Genomic DNA, 21,502 nt, shown 5'->3' with positions numbered 1-21,502 from the left:
ACAGCCTACTTTACGTTACTTCATTATGTGGCATGTTTCTATGACATGTTGAAAAAATTCCGTTTTTTTTCGATGAAGTATAGTATGACAAAGGGCCGCGAGCTGGAATCGAACCCAGGCCTCTGCATTGGAGACCAGCTCCTATACGTGGTTCACCTGCTTAACCCGTTGAGCTATACAGATGGTGTGTTTTTACGACATGTTAAAAAAATGTCATTTTTTCGACATACTATACTATGACGTTTTTTTGGACAAAATTCATGATAATTTTTTTTCAAAGAAAACTGCTCCATGGTGTTTTTCACGTTCTACTTTACATTATTTCATCATATGGCATGTTTTTATGACATGTTGAAAAAATGTCATTTTTTTCGACATAGTATACTATGACGTTTTTTTGGACAAAATTCATGATAATTTTCTTTTTCAAAGAAAACTGCTCTATAATGTTTTTCACAGCCTACTTTACGTTACTTCATTATGTGGCATGTTTCTATGACATGTTGAAGAAATTCCGTTTTTTTTGACGAAGTATAGTATGACAAAGGGCCGCGAGCTGGAATCGAACCCAGGCCTCTGCATTGGACACCAGCTCCTATACGTGGTTCACCTGCTTAACCCGTTGAGCTACACAGGGACCCAGATGGTGTGTTTTTACGACATGTTAAAAAAATGTCGTTTTTTCGACATACTATACTATGACGTTTTTTTGGACAAAATTCATGATAATTTTCTTTTTCAAAGAAAACTACTCTGCAGTGTTTTTCACGTTCTACTTTACATTATTTCATCATATGGCATGTTTTTATGACATGTTGAAAAAGTGTCATTTTTTTTCGACATAGTATACTATGACGTTTTTTGGACAAAATTCATGATAATTTTCTTTTTCAAAGAAAACTGCTCTATAATGTTTTTCACGGCCTACTTTACGTTACTTCATTATGTGGCATGTTTCTATGACATGTTGAAAAAATTCCGTTTTTTTTCAACGAAGTATAGTATGACAAAGGGTCGCGAGCTGGAGTCGAACCCAGGCTTCTGCATTGGACACCAGCTCCTATACGTGGTTCACCTGCTTAACCCGTTGAGCTACACAGATGGTGTGTTTTTACGACATGTTAAAAAAATGGCATTTTGTCGACATACTATACTATGACGTTTTTTTGGGTAAAATTCATGATAATTTTTTTCAAAGAAAACTGCTCTGCAGTGTTTTTCACGTTCTACTTTACATTATTTCATCATATGGCATGTTTTTATGACATGTTGAAAAAGTGTCATTTTTTTTCGACATAGTATACTATGACGTTTTTTTGGACAAAATTCATGATAATTTTCTTTTTCAAAGAAAACTGCTCTATAATGTTTTTCACGGCCTACTTTACGTTACTTCATTATGTGGCATGTTTCTATGACATGTTGAAAAAATTCCGTTTTTTTTCAACGAAGTATAGTATGACAAAGGGTCGCGAGCTGGAGTCGAACCCAGGCTTCTGCATTGGACACCAGCTCCTATACGTGGTTCACCTGCTTAACCCGTTGAGCTACACAGATGGTGTGTTTTTACGACATGTTAAAAAAATGGCATTTTGTCGACATACTATACTATGACGTTTTTTTGGGTAAAATTCATGATAATTTTTTTTCAAAGAAAACTGCTCTGCAGTGTTTTTCACGTTCTACTTTACATTATTTCATCATATGGCATGTTTCTATGAAATGTTAAAAAAATGTCTTTTTTTTTGACATAGTATAGTATGACGTTTTTTTGGACAAAATTCATGACAATTTCTTTTTCAAAGAAAACTGCTCTATGGTGTTTTTCACGGCCTACTTTACGTTACTTCATTATGTGGCATGTTTCTATGACATGTTGAAAAAATGTCTTTTTTTTTCGACATAGTATAGTATGACTTTTTTTGGACAAAATTCATGATAATTTTTTTTCAAAGAAAACTGCTCCATGGTGTTTTTCACGTTCTACTTTACATTATTTCATCATATGGCATGTTTTTAAGACATGTTGAAAAAATGTCATTTTTTTCGACATAGTATACTATGACGTTTTTTGGACAAAATTCATGATAATTTTCTTTTTCAAAGAAAACTGCTCTATAATGTTTTTCACATTCTACTTTACATTATTTCATCATATGGCATGTTTTTATGACATGTTGAAAAAATGTCTTTTTTTTTCGACATAGTATAGTATGACGTTTTTTTGGACAAAATTCATGATAATTTTCTTTTTCAAAGAAAACTGCTCTATAATGTTTTTCACATTCTACTTTACATTATTTCATCATATGGCATGTTTTTATGACATGTTGAAAAAATGTCTTTTTTTTCGACATAGTATAGTATGACTTTTTTTGGACAAAATTCATGATAATTTTTTTCAAAGAAAACTGCTCCATGGTGTTTTTCACGTTCTACTTTACATTATTTCATCATATGGCATGTTTTTAAGACATGTTGAAAAAATGTCATTTTTTTCGACATAGTATACTATGACGTTTTTTTGGACAAAATTCATGATAATTTTCTTTTTCAAAGAAAACTGCTCTATAATGTTTTTCACAGCCTACTTTACGTTACTTCATTATGTGGCATGTTTCTATGACATGTTGAAAAAATTCCGTTTTTTTTCGATGAAGTATAGTATGACAAAGGGCCGCGAGCTGGAATCGAACCCAGGCCTCTGCATTGGAGACCAGCTCCTATACGTGGTTCATCTGCTTAACCCGTTGAGCTACACAGGGACCCAGATGGTGTGTTTTTACGACATGTTAAAAAAATGTCATTTTTTCGACATACTATACTATGACGTTTTTTTGGACAAAATTCATGATAATTTTCTTTTTCAAAGAAAACTGCTCTATAATGTTTTTCACATTCTACTTTACATTATTTCATCATATGGCATGTTTTTATGACATGTTGAAAAAATGTCTTTTTTTTCGACATAGTATAGTATGACTTTTTTTGGACAAAATTCATGATAATTTTTTTTCAAAGAAAACTGCTCCATGGTGTTTTTCACGTTCTACTTTACATTATTTCATCATATGGCATGTTTTTAAGACATGTTGAAAAAATGTCATTTTTTTCGACATAGTATACTATGACGTTTTTTTGGACAAAATTCATGATAATTTTCTTTTTCAAAGAAAACTGCTCTATAATGTTTTTCACAGCCTACTTTACGTGACTTCATTATGTGGCATGTTTCTATGACATGTTGAAAAAATTCCGTTTTTTTTTCGATGAAGTATAGTATGACAAAGGGCCGCGAGCTGGAATCGAACCCAGGCCTCTGCATTGGAGACCAGCTCCTATACGTGGTTCACCTGCTTAACCCGTTGAGCTACACAGGGACCCAGATGGTGTGTTTTTACGACATGTTAAAAAAATGTCATTTTTTCGACATAGTATACTATGACGTTTTTTTGGACAAAATTCATGATAATTTTCTTTTTCAAAGAAAACTGCTCTATGGTGTTTTTCACGTTCTACTTTACATTATTTCATCATATGGCATGTTTTTAAGACATGTTGAAAAAATGTCATTTTTTTCGACATAGTATACTATGACGTTTTTTTGGACAAAATTCATGACAATTTTCTTTTTCAAAGAAAACTGCTCTATAATGTTTTTCACATTCTACTTTACATTATTTCATCATATGGCATGTTTTTATGACATGTTGAAAAAATGTCTTTTTTTTTCGACATAGTATAGTATGACTTTTTTTGGACAAAATTCATGATAATTTTTTTTCAAAGAAAACTGCTCCATGGTGTTTTTCACGTTCTACTTTACATTATTTCATCATATGGCATGTTTTTATGACATGTTGAAAAAATGTCTTTTTTTTCGACATAGTATAGTATGACTTTTTTTGGACAAAATTCATGATAATTTTTTTTCAAAGAAAACTGCTCCATGGTGTTTTTCACGTTCTACTTTACATTATTTCATCATATGGCATGTTTTTAAGACATGTTGAAAAAATGTCATTTTTTTCGACATAGTATACTATGACGTTTTTTTGGACAAAATTCATGATAATTTTCTTTTTCAAAGAAAACTGCTCTATAATGTTTTTCACAGCCTACTTTACGTTACTTCATTATGTGGCATGTTTCTATGACATGTTGAAAAAATTCCGTTTTTTTTCGATGAAGTATAGTATGACAAAGGGCCGCGAGCTGGAATCGAACCCAGGCCTCTGCATTGGAGACCAGCTCCTATACGTGGTTCATCTGCTTAACCCGTTGAGCTACACAGGGACCCAGATGGTGTGTTTTTACGACATGTTAAAAAAATGTCATTTTTTCGACATACTATACTATGACGTTTTTTTGGACAAAATTCATGATAATTTTCTCTTTCAAAGAAAACTGCTCTATGGTGTTTTTCACGTTCTACTTTACATTATTTCATCATATGGCATGTTTATATGACATGTTGAAAAAATGTCATTTTTTTCGACACACTATACTATGACGTTTTTTTGGACAAAATTCATGATAATTTTCTTTTTCAAAGAAAACTGCTCTATAATGTTTTTCACATTCTACTTTACATTATTTCATCATATGGCATGTTTTTATGACATGTTGAAAAAATGTCTTTTTTTCGACATAGTATAGTATGACTTTTTTTGGACAAAATTCATGATAATTTTTTTTCAAAGAAAACTGCTCCATGGTGTTTTTCACGTTCTACTTTACATTATTTCATCATATGGCATGTTTTTAAGACATGTTGAAAAAATGTCATTTTTTTCGACATAGTATACTATGACGTTTTTTTGGAAAAAATTCATGATAATTTTCTTTTTCAAAGAAAACTGCTCTATAATGTTTTTCACATTCTACTTTACATTATTTCATCATATGGCATGTTTTTATGACATGTTGAAAAAATGTCTTTTTTTTCGACATAGTATAGTATGACTTTTTTTGGACAAAATTCATGATAATTTTTTTTCAAAGAAAACTGCTCCATGGTGTTTTTCACGTTCTACTTTACATTATTTCATCATATGGCATGTTTTTAAGACATGTTGAAAAAATGTCATTTTTTTCGACATAGTATACTATGACGTTTTTTTGGACAAAATTCATGATAATTTTCTTTTTCAAAGAAAACTGCTCTATAATGTTTTTCACAGCCTACTTTACGTTACTTCATTATGTGGCATGTTTCTATGACATGTTGAAGAAATTCCGTTTTTTTTCGATGAAGTATAGTATGACAAAGGGCCGCGAGCTGGAATCGAACCAAGGCCTCTGCATTGGAGACCAGCTCCTATACGTGGTTCACCTGCTTAACCCGTTGAGCTACACAGGTACCCAGATGGTGTGTTTTTACGACATGTTAAAAAAATGTCATTTTTTCGACATAGTATACTATGACGTTTTTTTGGACAAAAGTCATGATAATTTTCTTTTCAAAGAAAACTGCTCTATGGTGTTTTCACGTTCTACTTTACATTATTTCATCATATGGCATGTTTTTAAGACATGTTGAAAAAATGTCATTTTTTCGACACACTATACTATGACGTTTTTTTGGACAAAATTCATGATAATTTTCTTTTTCAAAGAAAACTGCTCTATAATGTTTTTCACATTCTACTTTACATTATTTCATCATATGGCATGTTTTTATGACATGTTTAAAAAATGTCTTTTTTTCGACATAGTATACTATGACGTTTTTTGGACAAAATTCATGATAATTTTTTTTCAAAGAAAACTGCTCCATGGTGTTTTTCACGTTCTACTTTACATTATTTCATCATATGGCATGTTTTTAAGACATGTTGAAAAAATGTCATTTTTTCGACATAGTATACTATGACGTTTTTTTGGACAAAATTCATGATAATTTTCTTTTTCAAAGAAAACTGCTCTATGGTGTTTTTCACGTTCTACTTTACATTATTTCATCATATGGCATGTTTTTAAGACATGTTGAAAAAATGTCATTTTTTTCGACATAGTATACTATGACGTTTTTTGGACAAAATTCATGATAATTTTCTTTTTCAAAGAAAACTGCTCTATAATGTTTTTCACATTCTACTTTACATTATTTCATCATATGGCATGTTTTTATGACATGTTGAAAAAATGTCTTTTTTTTCGACATAGTATAGTATGACGTTTTTTGGACAAAATTCATGATAATTTTCTTTTTCAAAGAAAACTGCTCTATAATGTTTTTCACATTCTACTTTACATTATTTCATCATATGGCATGTTTTTATGACATGTTGAAAAAATGTCTTTTTTTTTCGACATAGTATAGTATGACTTTTTTTGGACAAAATTCATGATAATTTTTTTCAAAGAAAACTGCTCCATGGTGTTTTTCACGTTCTACTTTACATTATTTCATCATATGGCATGTTTTTAAGACATGTTGAAAAAATGTCATTTTTTTCGACATAGTATACTATGACGTTTTTTTGGACAAAATTCATGATAATTTTCTTTTTCAAAGAAAACTGCTCTATAATGTTTTTCACAGCCTACTTTACGTTACTTCATTATGTGGCATGTTTCTATGACATGTTGAAGAAATTCCGTTTTTTTCGATGAAGTATAGTATGACAAAGGGCCGCGAGCTGGAATCGAACCCAGGCCTCTGCATTGGAGACCAGCTCCTATACGTGGTTCACCTGCTTAACCCGTTGAGCTACACAGGGACCCAGATGGTGTGTTTTTACGACATGTTAAAAAAATGTCATTTTTTCGACATAGTATACTATGACGTTTTTTTGGACAAAATTCATGATAATTTTCTTTTTCAAAGAAAACTGCTCTATAATGTTTTTCACGGCCGACTTTACATTACTTCATTTTGTGGCATGTTTCTATGACATGTTGAAAAAATTCCATTTATTTCAACGTAGTATAGTATGACGAAGGGCCGCGAGCTGGAATCGAACCCAGGCCTCTGCATTGGAGACCAGCTCCTATACGTGGTTCACCTGCTTAACCCGTTGAGCTATACAGATGGTGTGTTTTTACGACATGTTAAAAAATGTCATTTTTTCGACATACTATACTATGACGTTTTTTTGGACAAAATTCATGATAATTTTTTTTCAAAGAAAACTGCTCCATGGTGTTTTTCACGTTCTACTTTACATTATTTCATCATATGGCATGTTTTTATGACATGTTGAAAAAATTTCATTTTTTTCGACATAGTATACTATGACGTTTTTTTGGACAAAATTCATGATAATTTTCTTTTTCAAAGAAAACTGCTCTATAATGTTTTTCACAGCCTACTTTACGTTACTTCATTATGTGGCATGTTTCTATGACATGTTGAAGAAATTCCGTTTTTTTTTGACGAAGTATAGTATGACAAAGGGCCGCGAGCTGGAATCGAACCCAGGCCTCTGCATTGGACACCAGCTCCTATACGTGGTTCACCTGCTTAACCCGTTGAGCTACACAGGGACCCAGATGGTGTGTTTTTACGACATGTTAAAAAATGTCGTTTTTTCGACATACTATACTATGACGTTTTTTGGACAAAATTCATGATAATTTTCTTTTTCAAAGAAAACTGCTCTATAGTGTTTTTTCACGTTCTACTTTACATTATTTCATCATATGGCATGTTTTTATGACATGTTGAAAAAGTGTCATTTTTTTTCGACATAGTATACTATGACGTTTTTGGACAAAATTCATGATAATTTTCTTTTCAAAGAAAACTGCTCTATAATGTTTTTCACGGCCTACTTTACGTTACTTCATTATGTGGCATGTTTCTATGACATGTTGAAAAAATTCCGTTTTTTTCAACGAAGTATAGTATGACAAAGGGTCGCGAGCTGGAGTCGAACCCAGGCTTCTGCATTGGACACCAGCTCCTATACGTGGTTCACCTGCTTAACCCGTTGAGCTACACAGATGGTGTGTTTTTACGACATGTTAAAAAAATGTCATTTTTTCGACATACTATACTATGACGTTTTTTTGGGTAAAATTCATGATAATTTTTTTTCAAAGAAAACTGCTCTGCAGTGTTTTCACGTTCTACTTTACATTATTTCATCATATGGCATGTTTCTATGAAATGTTAAAAAAAATGTCTTTTTTTTTGACATAGTATAGTATGACGTTTTTTTGGACAAAATTCATGACAATTTCTTTTTCAAAGAAAACTGCTCTATGGTGTTTTTCACGGCCTACTTTACGTTACTTCATTATGTGGCATGTTTCTATGACATGTTGAAAAAATTCCATTTTTTTCGAGGTAGTATAGTATGACAAAGGGCTGCGAGCTGGAATCGAACTCAGGCCTCTGTGTCAGAGACCAGCTCCTATATGTGGTTTACCTGCTTAACCCATTGAGCTACACAGGCACCCAGATGGTGTGTTTTTACGACATGTTGAAAAAATGTCATTTTTTTCGACATAGTATACTATGACGTTTTTTTGGACAAAATTCATGATAATTTTCTTTTTCAAAGAAAACTGCTCTATGGTGTTTTTCACGTTCTACTTTACATTATTTCATCATATGGCATGTTTTTATGACATGTTGAAAAAATGTCTTTTTTTTTCGACATAGTATAGTATGACTTTTTTTGGACAAAATTCATGATAATTTTTTTTCAAAGAAAACTGCTCCATGGTGTTTTTCACGTTCTACTTTACATTATTTCATCATATGGCATGTTTTAAGACATGTTGAAAAAATGTCTTTTTTTTTCGACATAGTATAGTATGACTTTTTTTGGACAAAATTCATGATAATTTTCTTTTTCAAAGAAAACTGCTCTATAATGTTTTTCACATTCTACTTTACATTATTTCATCATATGGCATGTTTTTATGACATGTTGAAAAATGTCTTTTTTTTCGACATAGTATAGTATGACTTTTTTGGACAAAATTCATGATAATTTTTTTTCAAAGAAAACTGCTCCATGGTGTTTTTCACGTTCTACTTTACATTGTTTCATCATATGGCATGTTTTTAAGACATGTTGAAAAAATGTCATTTTTTTCGACATACTATACTATGACGTTTTTTTGGACAAAATTCATGATAATTTTCTTTTTCAAAGAAAACTGCTCTATAATGTTTTTCACATTCTACTTTACGTTACTTCATTATGTGGCATGTTTCTATGACATGTTGAAAAAATTCCGTTTTTTTTCGATGAAGTATAGTATGACAAAGGGCCGCGAGCTGGAATCAAACCCAGGCCTCTGCATTGGAGACCAGCTCCTATATGTGGTTCATCTGCTTAACCCGATGAGCTACACAGGGACCCAGATGGTGTGTTTTTACGACATGTTAAAAAAATGTCATTTTTTCGACATAGTATACTATGACGTTTTTTTGGACAAAATTCATGATAATTTTCTTTTTCAAAGAAACTGCTCTATGGTGTTTTTCACGTTCTGCTTTACATTATTTCATCATATGGCATGTTTTTAAGACATGTTGAAAAAATGTCATTTTTTTCGACACACTATACTATGACGTTTTTTTGGACAAAATTCATGATAATTTTCTTTTTCAAAGAAAACTGCTCTATAATGTTTTTCACGGCCTACTTTACGTTACTTCATTTTGTGGCATGTTCTATGACATGTTGAAAAAATTCCATTTATTTTCAACGTAGTATAGTATGACGAAAGGCCGCGAGCTGGAGTCGAACCCAGGCCTCTGCATTGGAGACCAGCTCCTATACGTGGTTCACCTGCTTAACCCGTTGAGCTATACAGATGGTGTGTTTTTACGACATGTTAAAAAATGTCATTTTTTCGACATACTATACTATGACGTTTTTTTGGACAAAATTCATGATAATTTTTTTCAAAGAAAACCGCTCTGTAGTGTTTTTCATGGTAGCAGCCACCTGGACAGCCAATAGGAACACAGCTTACTGAAGTCCAGAGGGCTGGCTTAGTGAAGGAAATTTAGTTTAAAGTTGAAGCAGAAAGTTCACAAAGAAAGTTGAAAACCACCTTCTGATCCCTGAAATCTCTGAGTTTTCACACAAAGAACACCTGAACATGTGAGACTGGTTCTATAGTAGAACCTTCACTGTAAAAATAGTATGTCAAGGAGCTCTTGGTTTTTACCGACATTTCTGAGTCAAAAGCTGCTGTTTGAACACAGATACCTTCACATGCATCCACAAACCTTTTTAATAAAGTAAAATAAAAAATAAAATGCATCCACAAACCTCTCAGCACTCAAACACCCACAGACAGGCGGCCGGCCGGGCCGAGTCTCGGCGTCATCCTCAGACCCACGAGTCGGGGAGTCGGTGAACTTGTTGGTCTGGTTTGAAGGCCTCCGTGTGGTCCAGTAGAAATCCATGTAGTCGGTGTTGGCTTTAAACTGCAACGACTGGCCAGCATCAGGTGGACGGCTCGTCCTCGTAGGACTCCTCCTGTAGCCTTGAGGGGACCACAGGAACATTCAGTAGCTGTTGAGTTCTTCCTGTCAGGCTCATGGTAGAACGGCTCTGAAGTATCTCGTACTCGTCTTATCTGGAACAATCTAACAGCCTAAGCTGTAACAGCGGTGTAAAGAAGCAACACACAGGCATAGGTTAGGACTCAAACTAGATTTATTTTAGAAAACAAATCAACTTAGAGGCATTTGTTCACATGTGGCTGAATAGGAGGCCGTCCAATCAGGTTCCAGGTCTTCACTCTGTAGGTTGCTTGTTTGGTGAGAGTCTTGGACCTCCATCAGCTGACGTGGATGTTTGATGGTCTTCCTCTCCAGTGCCAGATGATTCATCTATGAATTCTGCAGCTACAGACTGAAATGATTTGATTCCTGTTCCATCTGATGATGTTCAGAGCTCACCTTGAATGCTGCCGTCTGCTGTCTGATAGTTTTCCTCGTTGTCGTCTTCAATAAAGTCTTTTCCTCGTGTCAGGATGTGGTAAGACTCTTTCTCAGTCGCTGCAGACGTCCCTGATCGGTGCATCTCCAGAGAAGAAACAGAAAAACTGGTCACTGCTTCAGCATCAAACGCTCTCTAGCACTGAGAGTGTTTCAGGAATTCATTCATTGTGTTTGTGAACTTTGAAGGAGCAGAAACTTTACAGCTGCCAAAGATATGAGCTCCAATTCCGGATGTTTTAGACAGTGAAGTTCATCAACTTAAAACTTGATGTTTGCTGATAACTCTCATTAAATTACTGAAGAAATCTAAGATAAAAACGTGTAAACTCTCAGGCAGCTTTTGTTAGTTTGTCTATAATTCTGTCATCATGTTGTGGAACCAGGACTCTGCAGAAGTTCCTTCAATCACATACTTGTGTGTTTCAGGTTTGAACGTGCAGAAGAGAATTAGAAAGGAGGGATTTGAATTTTTAAATCAGTCCAGTAAAGATCTGGAGTAAAAATGATTGAAATCAGTCAGTCGACCAATCACAGCTCCACATCTGCTGATGACCACTTCCAGTCTCAGAAAATGAAAAAACAGACCTTTTCTCCTTTCTGTCTCTTACCGATTTTATTTTTTGTTATTCTAAATATAAAATGAAAATCAAAGCATTTTTATAATGTCATATATCCCTTTTTGATCATGAAAAGGAAAAACGCCTTGTATTCCCATTTTAACTTTTGTACTTTAAAAGGAAAATCAAGTAACCTCTCGTTTTTTGTTTTTCATACCTGTTTCAGAACAGAAAATCCAATTGCAGAATATACACGGACAGACCTGCTTAGAACAAATGCTGCTTTACAGGAGAACGTAGGAGGTTCTCAGTCATCCACGCTTTAATCACTGGAAGAGTTTTAAACTGAAGGAGTCGTTAAAGAGCTTTGATTTGTACAAGATTCCATCAAAAGCCCTAGTTTCTCCAGATATCCTGTGCTATGTCCACCCACTGTGCTTGGTAAACCTCAGGAATATTCTGCTGACACGCTGCTGCAGTATAACCTGTAACCTTCTGCTGATCCTGTAGAAAATACAAAATAACAGGCAGCCGTTCAGAAACATCCAACAAAGTTCATGGTGTTCATGTAGCAGACCGACCTGTACTGTTCAGTCCGAACAGAAGTGTGCCTGCAGGCCACTGTCAGTCTGCACCGGTCTGGACAACTCTGTAGCTCAACCCATAAAACAAGTTCTGTAGTCCCGACACGGCTGCCACTGGTTTGAGTCCGACCCATGGCCATTTACTGCATGTTTTCTCCCCACGTTTCTGGCCAAAAAAACCTCTTAAAATAAATTAAAGTCTGCATCGATCTATGTTCACAGGAGCATGAAGGGCCTAAACTGCATCCTCTGGAATTTTCTAATGAAATCAAACTGACTTGAAACCAGTTTCATAGTTGGGTTCTAATGGAACTCTGATACTTTAGCACCGATTAACCCATTCAGCAGTTCTGATGAAGCATTAGGGGGAAACGTGTTGCTCAGTGGATGTTAGTAGAAGGTCACCAGAGCGGCAATCACAAACTGCAAAAACACATTTGAACATTTGGTTTTGTGAAGACAAGCAGATGGCATATATGTTAATTACAGAGATTTACTCATACTATAGGTGGGTTTTATTGGACAGTCATCATGTTTGCATGCTTTATGCTAAGCTAATGCATACAGACATGCACCCATCTTCTCTTCCAACTCCTGATGAGAGAAATGAGCGTTTTTCCAGAATATTAACTCTTGCTTTAACTAGACGTCAGTGGCGTTACTCCAAACTTGTAGTTTCATTTACAAGATACGAGCAGCTAAAAGCGTTCTCTCATCTACCAGCCGTTTAAACAGCTACTTTCTAACAGTTTCACACCTGGAGCTACCTTCAGTTAGCTGACAGGTAGGACGGCTGTGGTTTTCTGAGCAGCAGCCAACAGATCTCTGCTGTTGCCACCCTGGTTTGTTTCCCTTCACTAAAAACATGTAGAACAGATCTGCATTTAAAAGTGAAACAGAAGAACACATCTCATGCTATTGTTGGTTTGATTTCTGCACTTGTTTTCTAAAGAAATGACTCAATACCAGAGCCAGTGGTTGTTTAAGGTGGATGTCAGACTTGGAATCAGATCGAGTCGTTTTTATGCTCACTCTTTCTCATATTCATTGCTTCCATTGTAAATCGTGATGAACAGAGATTCTGCTGTCGCTGTTCGCACACATAGACACACAATAGAGAACACACATCTCAGCTTAGAGATGGTCTTTTTCATAGCGGCGTTGGAAATGGCTTATGGCTGTCTGGCTGACCAAGTGTGCTGATTCGGGTAGATAGGCTTTGTAAGAGACAGAGTAGCGAACAAGTGCGAGGAAGGCCTCTTTCTCTTCCTCTCCATCTCCTTTTCTTTTGAGTAGCGTTTTGCCAAGAGGAGAAGCCAAGTTGGTTTCCTGATCGTCGTGTCTCCCCCTCACTAAGGCTGATGTGACTGCAGGGCCTTTCAATGGGAGCTTTATCTGGAGATCCACGTCTCCTCCGCCTCTCCTCGCTCTGTTTTCTTGGTTGTTTTGGTGAAAGCCTGTTAGCTTCGGTGTGTTGAAGGAAAGCAGCGTTTGTTTCTGTTCCTTCTCGGCTCTTTTTGCTGCTTTGTTCCTGAACCTTCCATCGCTGCTGAGTTCTCGTCTCAATTCAGAAACTTTACCGAACGTCTATCAAGATGGTCAATGTGTGACGTCCGAATGAGCAGAAACCCACGCTCACGTACATTTAGCTGTTCACACAAACCTTTAATAGAGCTTAGATGGATTCTACAGGCAGAAATCTGAGAAAATGCCTGCAGTGCTGCCAGAAAATATAGTAATGAACACCCAGAGCAGCTCAGTGGGAAAAAACATGGAAATATTCACCTTCAAACCACTAATACTCCTAAAACTACTCATACTTCTACTTTATAGGCAACATAATAGCCATAATAATGGTAAATGGTCTGTATTTATATAGCGCTTTACTATACCTGCAAGGTACCCAAAGCACTTTACATGATACGTCACATTCACACACTGATGGTAGAAGCTGCCATGCAAGGCGCTAACCACGACCCACCAGGAGCAATTAGGGGTTCGGTGTCTTGCTCAGGGACACCTCGACATGAGCACAACAGGCCAAGGATCAAACCAGCAACCTTCCAGTTACAAGACGGCCGCTCTACCCACTGAGCCATACCACCATAATAAGCTTAATTTATAGCTAAAGTCCCTCACTAAAAAAATCAGGAATAGAAAAGAAAACACAGTAACACTGACACAGATTAGGGATGTACACAACAGTTTAGATTCTGTAGGTACTTTAGCTTCATGGTTCAGTTAAAATGTGTTCCTTTTGGATCCTTCCATCTCAGATTATTCAGCTGAAATTTTATGGCATAAAATATGGATATTTAGAGAGATATTTGTGAAATTTCAGCTTGATATGTCAAATAGTTATTCAGATATTTTCACCAGTAAAATTTCCGTCAGCCCTCAGTAAGCCTGAGTTTCAATCACAACATCTCAGGAACTATTAGAGGTAAAAGCCATGTTCACATGAACATATGATAGTTTTTATCTTGATCCTTTGTGTGTTTTTAGAAGATCCTCTGAGGAGCAGAAACAGTGGATGTGATTCCAGCTTCAGTGAGCGACGAGCAGAAAAGATCCAGACATTAACAGACCCTCCAGCCTCAGCACAGTGAGTCACATGTGCATGTGCACGTATGTGCGTGCACGTATGTGAGCGTTTAAACTGTACATGTGTGTGTTTGAGAAGAGCTCATACAAACCAAAGCAGTTTATCACATACTGGTCTGTTTTCATGATGTCTGCTTTTAAACTAGTGGAAGAAAACATCTAAAATACATATTTAGTGTTTATTTACTGCATTTTCCTCTGTTTGCGTCTGTAGATTTTCATTATATAGGGTTAGGGTTATCTATAAAACGTTCCTCGTTCTCGTATGCTGAGCCACAAATTCAGCGGCACCAGACTAGGTTTTATTTCCACCTGTTCTAAAGATTTTTACACAAAACTTGGTTTATATGTGAACCATAGCCTTATTTAAAGAACATTTTACTTCTAAAAACTCGGTAAAATAGTTCTTTTCTGGCTGTTGACTGTATTTTCTGATTTATAGAGTCATAAAAAAGGACATTCAGAATTTTTCCCTTCTGTAAATGAATGCAAATTAGTTCAGATTTAGATAGATGGCTTTATTTAAACGGAACATTTCAGAAAACTTGAAGCACAAAAGAAATTGTTCTTAATGTAATCAGAAAACTTGAAGCACAAAAGAAATTGTTCTTAATGTAAGTTATCAAATGGAGAAGTTTCACAGTGATTTCTGAATTTATTACTGCTTTCTCCTGTAGTGTCTTTCTTTAACTTTGTTTTAGTGTCACTGAGTCTGTTCCATCTTATTATTACGGATAGATGTTTCAGTCTTATTTTCTATTCCTTTAGTAGTTGGAACAAGTTGTGAACTCATTTTGCTTTTATTTTGTTCAAACAGTTTCTTATTTAGACGTCCAGCAGCATCGTTATCGTGTGTTTATCATCTGGAGTCAGTTCCATATTCCGTCTCTCCAGCAGCTCTGCTTTTAGAATCTAACTACTGACTGAAATGAGCTTCTCAGAGTTCCCTTCCTAGTTTCTATCTTTGGTTTGGTGCTGAGCAGGTAAAGTGACTTTTTTAGTGAAAAATCTGTCATCTGAGGCTAAAGCTGTACCTCTGAGAGCTGTTAGAAGGTCATTTGGTATGCAATTACTGTAAAATGATGATTTTAGCCGCTTTAATTATAAAACACGATATTGAGCTCCGCCTGCTACTTTTAACCGTACATGTCCTCTCCCACTGCGACTCGCTTTGTCCTTTTATGAGTTATATGAGAGCGTCTGTGGCCAAATGACCCATCTGCAGCCTAAAGCCTCCTCCCTGTGACATTTCAAATGGCAGAGCCTCATCAGTTCCGGTTCTTACGCTTCCTCAGTCGAACCCGGAGTCCGTCTCCTCCTCGCCTCCAGAGTGCAGAAGAAAGTCCCTGTTTCAGAGCGATTGTTTAATACGAGCGTCTACATGAATGACACACACTCAGATACAGCCATCCACGTCTCTATTATTATGGGATGGGGGTGGAGGGGCATTCCTTGTAACATATTGGAGTATTTATATGGGATTTGTGTGCATTAGATAAAAAGGCGCTCTTGTTCTTTTCATCCTCGTCGGCTTTTCATGGCTGTTTGACTGTAACACTGATGACTCTCCCCACCTCCACCCTAAGCCCCTCCATCCACCCCAAATCCTCTCCTATCGGCCAATTTAAACAAGCCGCGTCCGCAGAGAGAGAGAGATGCTGTGTCCTAAGCTCTTTTTAAAAACAGTAAAAGGACGAGAGGAGGAGAAAAAAGAAAAGTGCTAAAGAGGGTTAGGGCGATTTGGCAGCCGGCAGCCCGGCGTCCTACCCCAGGTCTTCCCCTGCACCGCTGACGGGAGGCTAAGAAAGCAGATCCCCCAAACCTCCCTACAGAAATGGCCACAGAGAGGAAGAGACAAAGCTGCTGCCTTTCTACCACACATTCCCCTCCTTTCAGAACAGTTTTATGTGAACCCCCCTTCCCCTTTTGTAATCTGGTCTCCGATGAAGTTCATTGTTTCTCTGTGAAGCCAACGCAGCTTAGCGGAGATGGAGTAGGGGAGGCTTATAGTGCCGCCGTTTCTCCTGTTTGGCTCACCCAGCAAAAGAGCAGAGAAAGAGAGGGGAGGGAGCACAATGGCAGTTTGGGGGCTCCTCGCCGATCCCCGCATTCCCCAAATCCGACTCTGTGCTGCGGAGAAGTGAGAGAACGAGACGGAAATCTGGGAAGCATCCCAACGTTCCCTTTGATGGCTGCTGCCTCGCACTTGGTCCTCCGTCAGAGAGGAGGATGGAGGATGGAGGATGTTCTCCTCAGTGGAGGCCAAGTTAATGTGATGCTGGACAGCCGTGGAACAGCTGACAGATTCATTTCTGTTTATTTTAGATCCATGTCCACATCTGTCAACAGGAAGCACTTTGGTGAAAGACAGTCTATCAAACCCCATACTGGATTCCCAAACAGAAACACTAGTTTCCAGTAAATCAACGTACTGATATAAAATGTGTTATCTGCAGCTAAGTGTGGCTAAACTGTGAGCTGACGTGTAACTGAAATGTAAAAAAGATGACGAGTTCAACAAACATGAGAGAAAAAGAAATGGTTCAGTTTATGACTAATTATATCTATGATCAATGATGGAGATTGTTGAGGATTTAGTGGCTGATTAAAGACTAATCATGTCAACCTTTTACTACAATATGATTGTTATTCCATGTTTTCCATTAAACTCCCACTTTATCCATGTTCTAGCATAACTGCACAAGGGTTTTCTAACCATCAATGAGCCTTTCAGCACCATTAGCTAACACAATGTAGCATTAGAACACAGGAGTGATGGTTGCTGGAATGTTCTCTGTACCCCTATGGAGATATTCCATTAAAATCAGCTGTTTACAGATAGAATAGTCATTTACCACATTAACTATGTCTACACTGGATTTATCATTCATTTAATGGTATCTTCATTGGAAAAAAATTGCTTTTCTTTCTAAAATAAGGACATTTCTACGTGATCCCAGACTTTTAAACGGTGGTGATGTTGATCTCTCAGAGCTCCTTCTTAGATCTCGTTGAGTCCAAACCTCGGTGGATCAGAGCTGGTTTGTTTCCACATGAAGGACCGACAGCGTTTCATTCTGGGGTGATCTTAAAGTTCAGGTTCATTAATAATCTGTTCTACCTGTGTTTAATGGATGGACCTAACTTGTGATTTCTAAACTAAAGGACAGATATTTCTGCTGTTTGTCCTTCAGTGCTGATGGAGGAACCAATCAGAGGAGACCACAGATGGAGACCATCCATGTGACCATCAGCCCAAAGTCCTCAGGACTCTGAGACAAACAGGTGTGTAAGAATCACAATAGAAGTTTACAGGTAAGCAGCTGTAAACTGAGAGGTTAATAACTGCTGATGATGCTTTGATCACAGCTGAAACACCCAGGTCTGTCTGCAGCTTTAACCCTCCAGAACATCAACTTTCCTGTGAATTTGCCTTTTACTATTTAAAGAAGAGTTGAAAATAATCTTTCCTTTTGGTTTCACTCTTTTTCATTGCATATTCAGGATGAGTTTGATTACTGAAAGAAATCTTCATTTTACACTTAGAAAACCTAAAGAATTGCATGTGGTTTCATCTTCTGACTGGAATTAATTTCCTCCATGCTGCCGTTAATTCCCATCCAGCTTCCCGCTAACAGCAGCTCTAGCAGCTGATGGAGAGAGTCGGCCCATTATCATAAATCACAGCTACTAATGTTCAGCATGTCGGTTTCAGGCCACGTTTTAAGCCCTGCAGCAATTCTCCGCGACATTCGGTCTGTTTTATTCTCCAAACGTAGCCTGAGTTGCTCTGCTCTCAGATGTCTGAGATGACTAACTGGTCTTAGGAAAAAACACCCATTAAGAAAACATCACTTCTTCTTCCTCCTCTCCTCCATCCTGCTCTCTTCCATTTTAATAATCCATTTTTCAGTGATTAGCAATTGTCTCGGCACCAAATCGCTGTCATTTGATAATCCGGACTGTAGGCTATTGAGGGAATTTGCATCAGCGTTTTAAATATCTGTATAAGGCACGGCGGGGTTTTAATGTCAATCATAACCTTATTAACGCGGGGCTCAGAGCGGAGAGATTCGCCATGAGTGACAACGGTTTACATTCGTTAAAACCCAGAAGCAGGCGACGTGTCCGACCTACTGAGCGAGCGTTGTAACCTGTTCAGGCGTTCAGCCGTGTGTTTGGGAGCTGCAGGGCTGACGTGTGCGATTATGTGTGTCTAATGTTTGGTTGTTGAACTTGTTTAAAGAGCCACGGCTGCTTACAGGAAACACTAACAGCTCCAACATCTTCTGTCGCTTGTTTGCTCAGCAGGAAGCCGTGGAGCTGAACAGAGACGGAGAGAAACGTAAGTTCACCCAACATCTAGAACATCTGCTGTAATACTGCAGGTCAAACGTGGGAACAGGAGAAAAAACTGAATCATACTAAACAAAAATGTCTTTATCTGGAAACTATTGAAGTTGCTTGTATTAGCATGTCAAGCACTCCATAAACTCTTACTAAAGGCTTAACATCAGTAATAGATTTATGAGCAATATCAGGATGCTATTTATCAGTTATTAGAATTTATTGCTGTGTTTTACTACACCATGTAACCACTTTATTTATGCTGCTCTGCCATAAATCCAGCCTGTAGAAACTCGATAGTGTTCACTTTTTGCTAAAACCTTAACATATTTCCTAATACAAATATTAAAGAGGCAGAATATCAGAAACACTATAAATAAATAACATCGAATAGAATATAACACAGTCCTGATCACTGTTTAGTTGAAATAAATCCAAACCCCCCAGGACCACCTCAAAACCGTCTTACTGTGCAATACGGACTATTCTAATGTGCAATATCACACTGACCATGCACTTTTATTCTTTTATACTGTTTTAACTTATCCTTTTTATTACATGTATCTTGCGCTGATGGAGATGCTCTAAATCTCATTGTACTTGTGTATAGTGACAATAAAGGCATTCTGTTCTAAATGTTACAGGCATCATAAATAAACGTAGACTGATTGTTTCAGATGTACCTAATAAAGTGGAACCTGGTTGTATATTCTCATTTATTATCTCAGTTACATCTGACCACAAATTTATCATAAAAATGCTAATATGCTGCTTTTAAAAGCAAAGTGGAGGTCAAAGCGTTAATTCTTAGATTTATCTGACTTTCAGCTCATACGTAACATTCAGTAAATAAATTAAAAACTGAACTCAAACTGTGACGAGGAGTCAGAAGTAAATGAAGCTTTTAGATTCATGAGCAGAACAAAATGCTGCCATACTTCATACAGTTATAGAATATTACAGCTGAGACTCTTCAGGACATTAAATGTGTTATTATATTGTGTTTGCTGCAGCGTTTAGTGGATTCATCGATCAGATTAGAAACTTCATTTGATGTCTTCTTAATTATGAGGATTTGCTGCTTGTTGTTAATTGGATGAAAGCAGCAACAAACGACCCCTCTGGACTGGTTTTAGAACAGTTAATTGATTAATCCAGAGAATAATCTGGAGATGAATCAATAATGAAAGCCATCAGTAACAGACACAGATATTCAGATTGTTGTCAAAGGAAAGCAGAACCAGCGGTGGATCCAGAGGATGACTTTGACTGTTTTGTCTTTAGATTTATATAATATTCAGATTATTAAAGGGAATGTTTGTGTTTTTTCTCTTTCAGGATGATGAAGACTCTGGGATGCTTCGACTGGTTCATTTAGGAACGGTTTAAAACGAACCAACAGAAGAGTTTATGAAGTTCAGACTGCTGCATGTAAAACACCTGAATTATTATCTGTCAGAGGATCAGAAATCAGTGTTTCTTTTTAGACCTGTCTTTGTGCACCTGACTTCCATCCACAACATTTTCTGTCTGAAGAACCAGAGTTCCAGCGACAGAAAATGTTTTAAACCATTAATCAGCCTGAAAAAATAAAGACTGCATTATACTGACTGATAGTGTGTGTGTGTGTGTGTGTGTGTGTGTGTGTGTGTGTGTGTGTGTGCTGGCTGAGATTACGGGCCACAGTTTTATTCATGAACAGGAGCCAAGCAGCGCCTTTAAAGCGTCGCAGCCTTTCCTGAACAGCAGCCACAGCCGTGTCAGAGCTGTCGACGCTGCGCTCAGCCACTAATCTGACAGCGCCGCGGAGCCCTAATCCCTCACTGTATCGTAATCTATTTACTTTGCATTCTAAGAGGATTTCCACCAAAAAATATACAAGAAGCGATGTTGGAAATGGACAGAAGATCAGCGAGGATGCTTTCTGCTCCCTTTTTTTTTGTTTTGTTAGCTGTTAAAAAAATCATTGTATGTTTTTTGGGGAGTCAATCCCCTGCGAAAGGGACGGGTGAAAGGAATTACATTTGTGACTGATACTAATACTTCTCTTATGTAAACATCAGAATGTTCCATTTCCCTTCTGATGATACAGTCACACTGCAGAGGCTGCTGGAGATAAGTGGCATCTGTCGTTGCCTTTAGAGCATCTCTTGACACGTTTATAATTTACAAACCAAGGCTGCATTATCTCCTGATTGTTTGATTTGACAGCTCCAATAAAAGCTGCAAAATTGCTTAACAGGCAGAGCCGGAGTTCCTCCCCTCTCTGCTGGCCTCCACAGCAGCAAACAGCCAAAGCTCAGAATACAAACGAAATTTCATAATACAGAAAACAAAGTAGGAGACCCAGTGCTCTCCTCAGTTACCCTTTAAGCAATTATGTCAGCTTTGTGAAATCCTAAATAGTCGTGCTTCATTTAAAATGTGGCCAGCAGCCGCCTCCCACTCCAATCTCTCCATCGAGATGACTTGCAGAGATCGGCTTATTA

At 37.0% G+C, this 21,502-nt stretch overlaps 1 protein-coding gene across 4 annotated transcripts in view; it reads left to right on the top strand.

The window, feature by feature from the left end:
• Positions 1 to 19,009, top strand: part of wdpcp (WD repeat containing planar cell polarity effector) — an 81,049-nt gene extending 62,040 nt beyond the window's left edge. Inside the window, exons 14-16 of one of the 4 annotated variants that reach the window (XM_022189653.2) lie at positions 14,568 to 14,667; positions 17,861 to 17,951; positions 18,975 to 19,009. In XM_022189653.2, coding sequence (XP_022045345.2) covers positions 14,568 to 14,667; positions 17,861 to 17,942 — 182 coding nt within the window. In that variant the 3' untranslated portion in view covers positions 17,943 to 17,951; positions 18,975 to 19,009. The remainder of the gene's footprint in view (positions 1 to 14,567; positions 14,668 to 17,860; positions 17,952 to 18,974) is intronic. The other 3 variants (XM_022189654.2, XM_051960307.1, XM_051960306.1) reach the window with 3 other exon arrangements.
• Positions 19,010 to 21,502: the final 2,493 nt, after the last annotated feature.

This window comes from Acanthochromis polyacanthus, chromosome 15 (genome assembly GCF_021347895.1).
Source record: "Acanthochromis polyacanthus isolate Apoly-LR-REF ecotype Palm Island chromosome 15, KAUST_Apoly_ChrSc, whole genome shotgun sequence".
Lineage (NCBI taxonomy): Eukaryota > Metazoa > Chordata > Actinopteri > Pomacentridae > Acanthochromis > Acanthochromis polyacanthus.
Note: the sequence above shows the minus strand (reverse complement) of the source record. Positions and strands in the feature narration are given on the sequence as shown.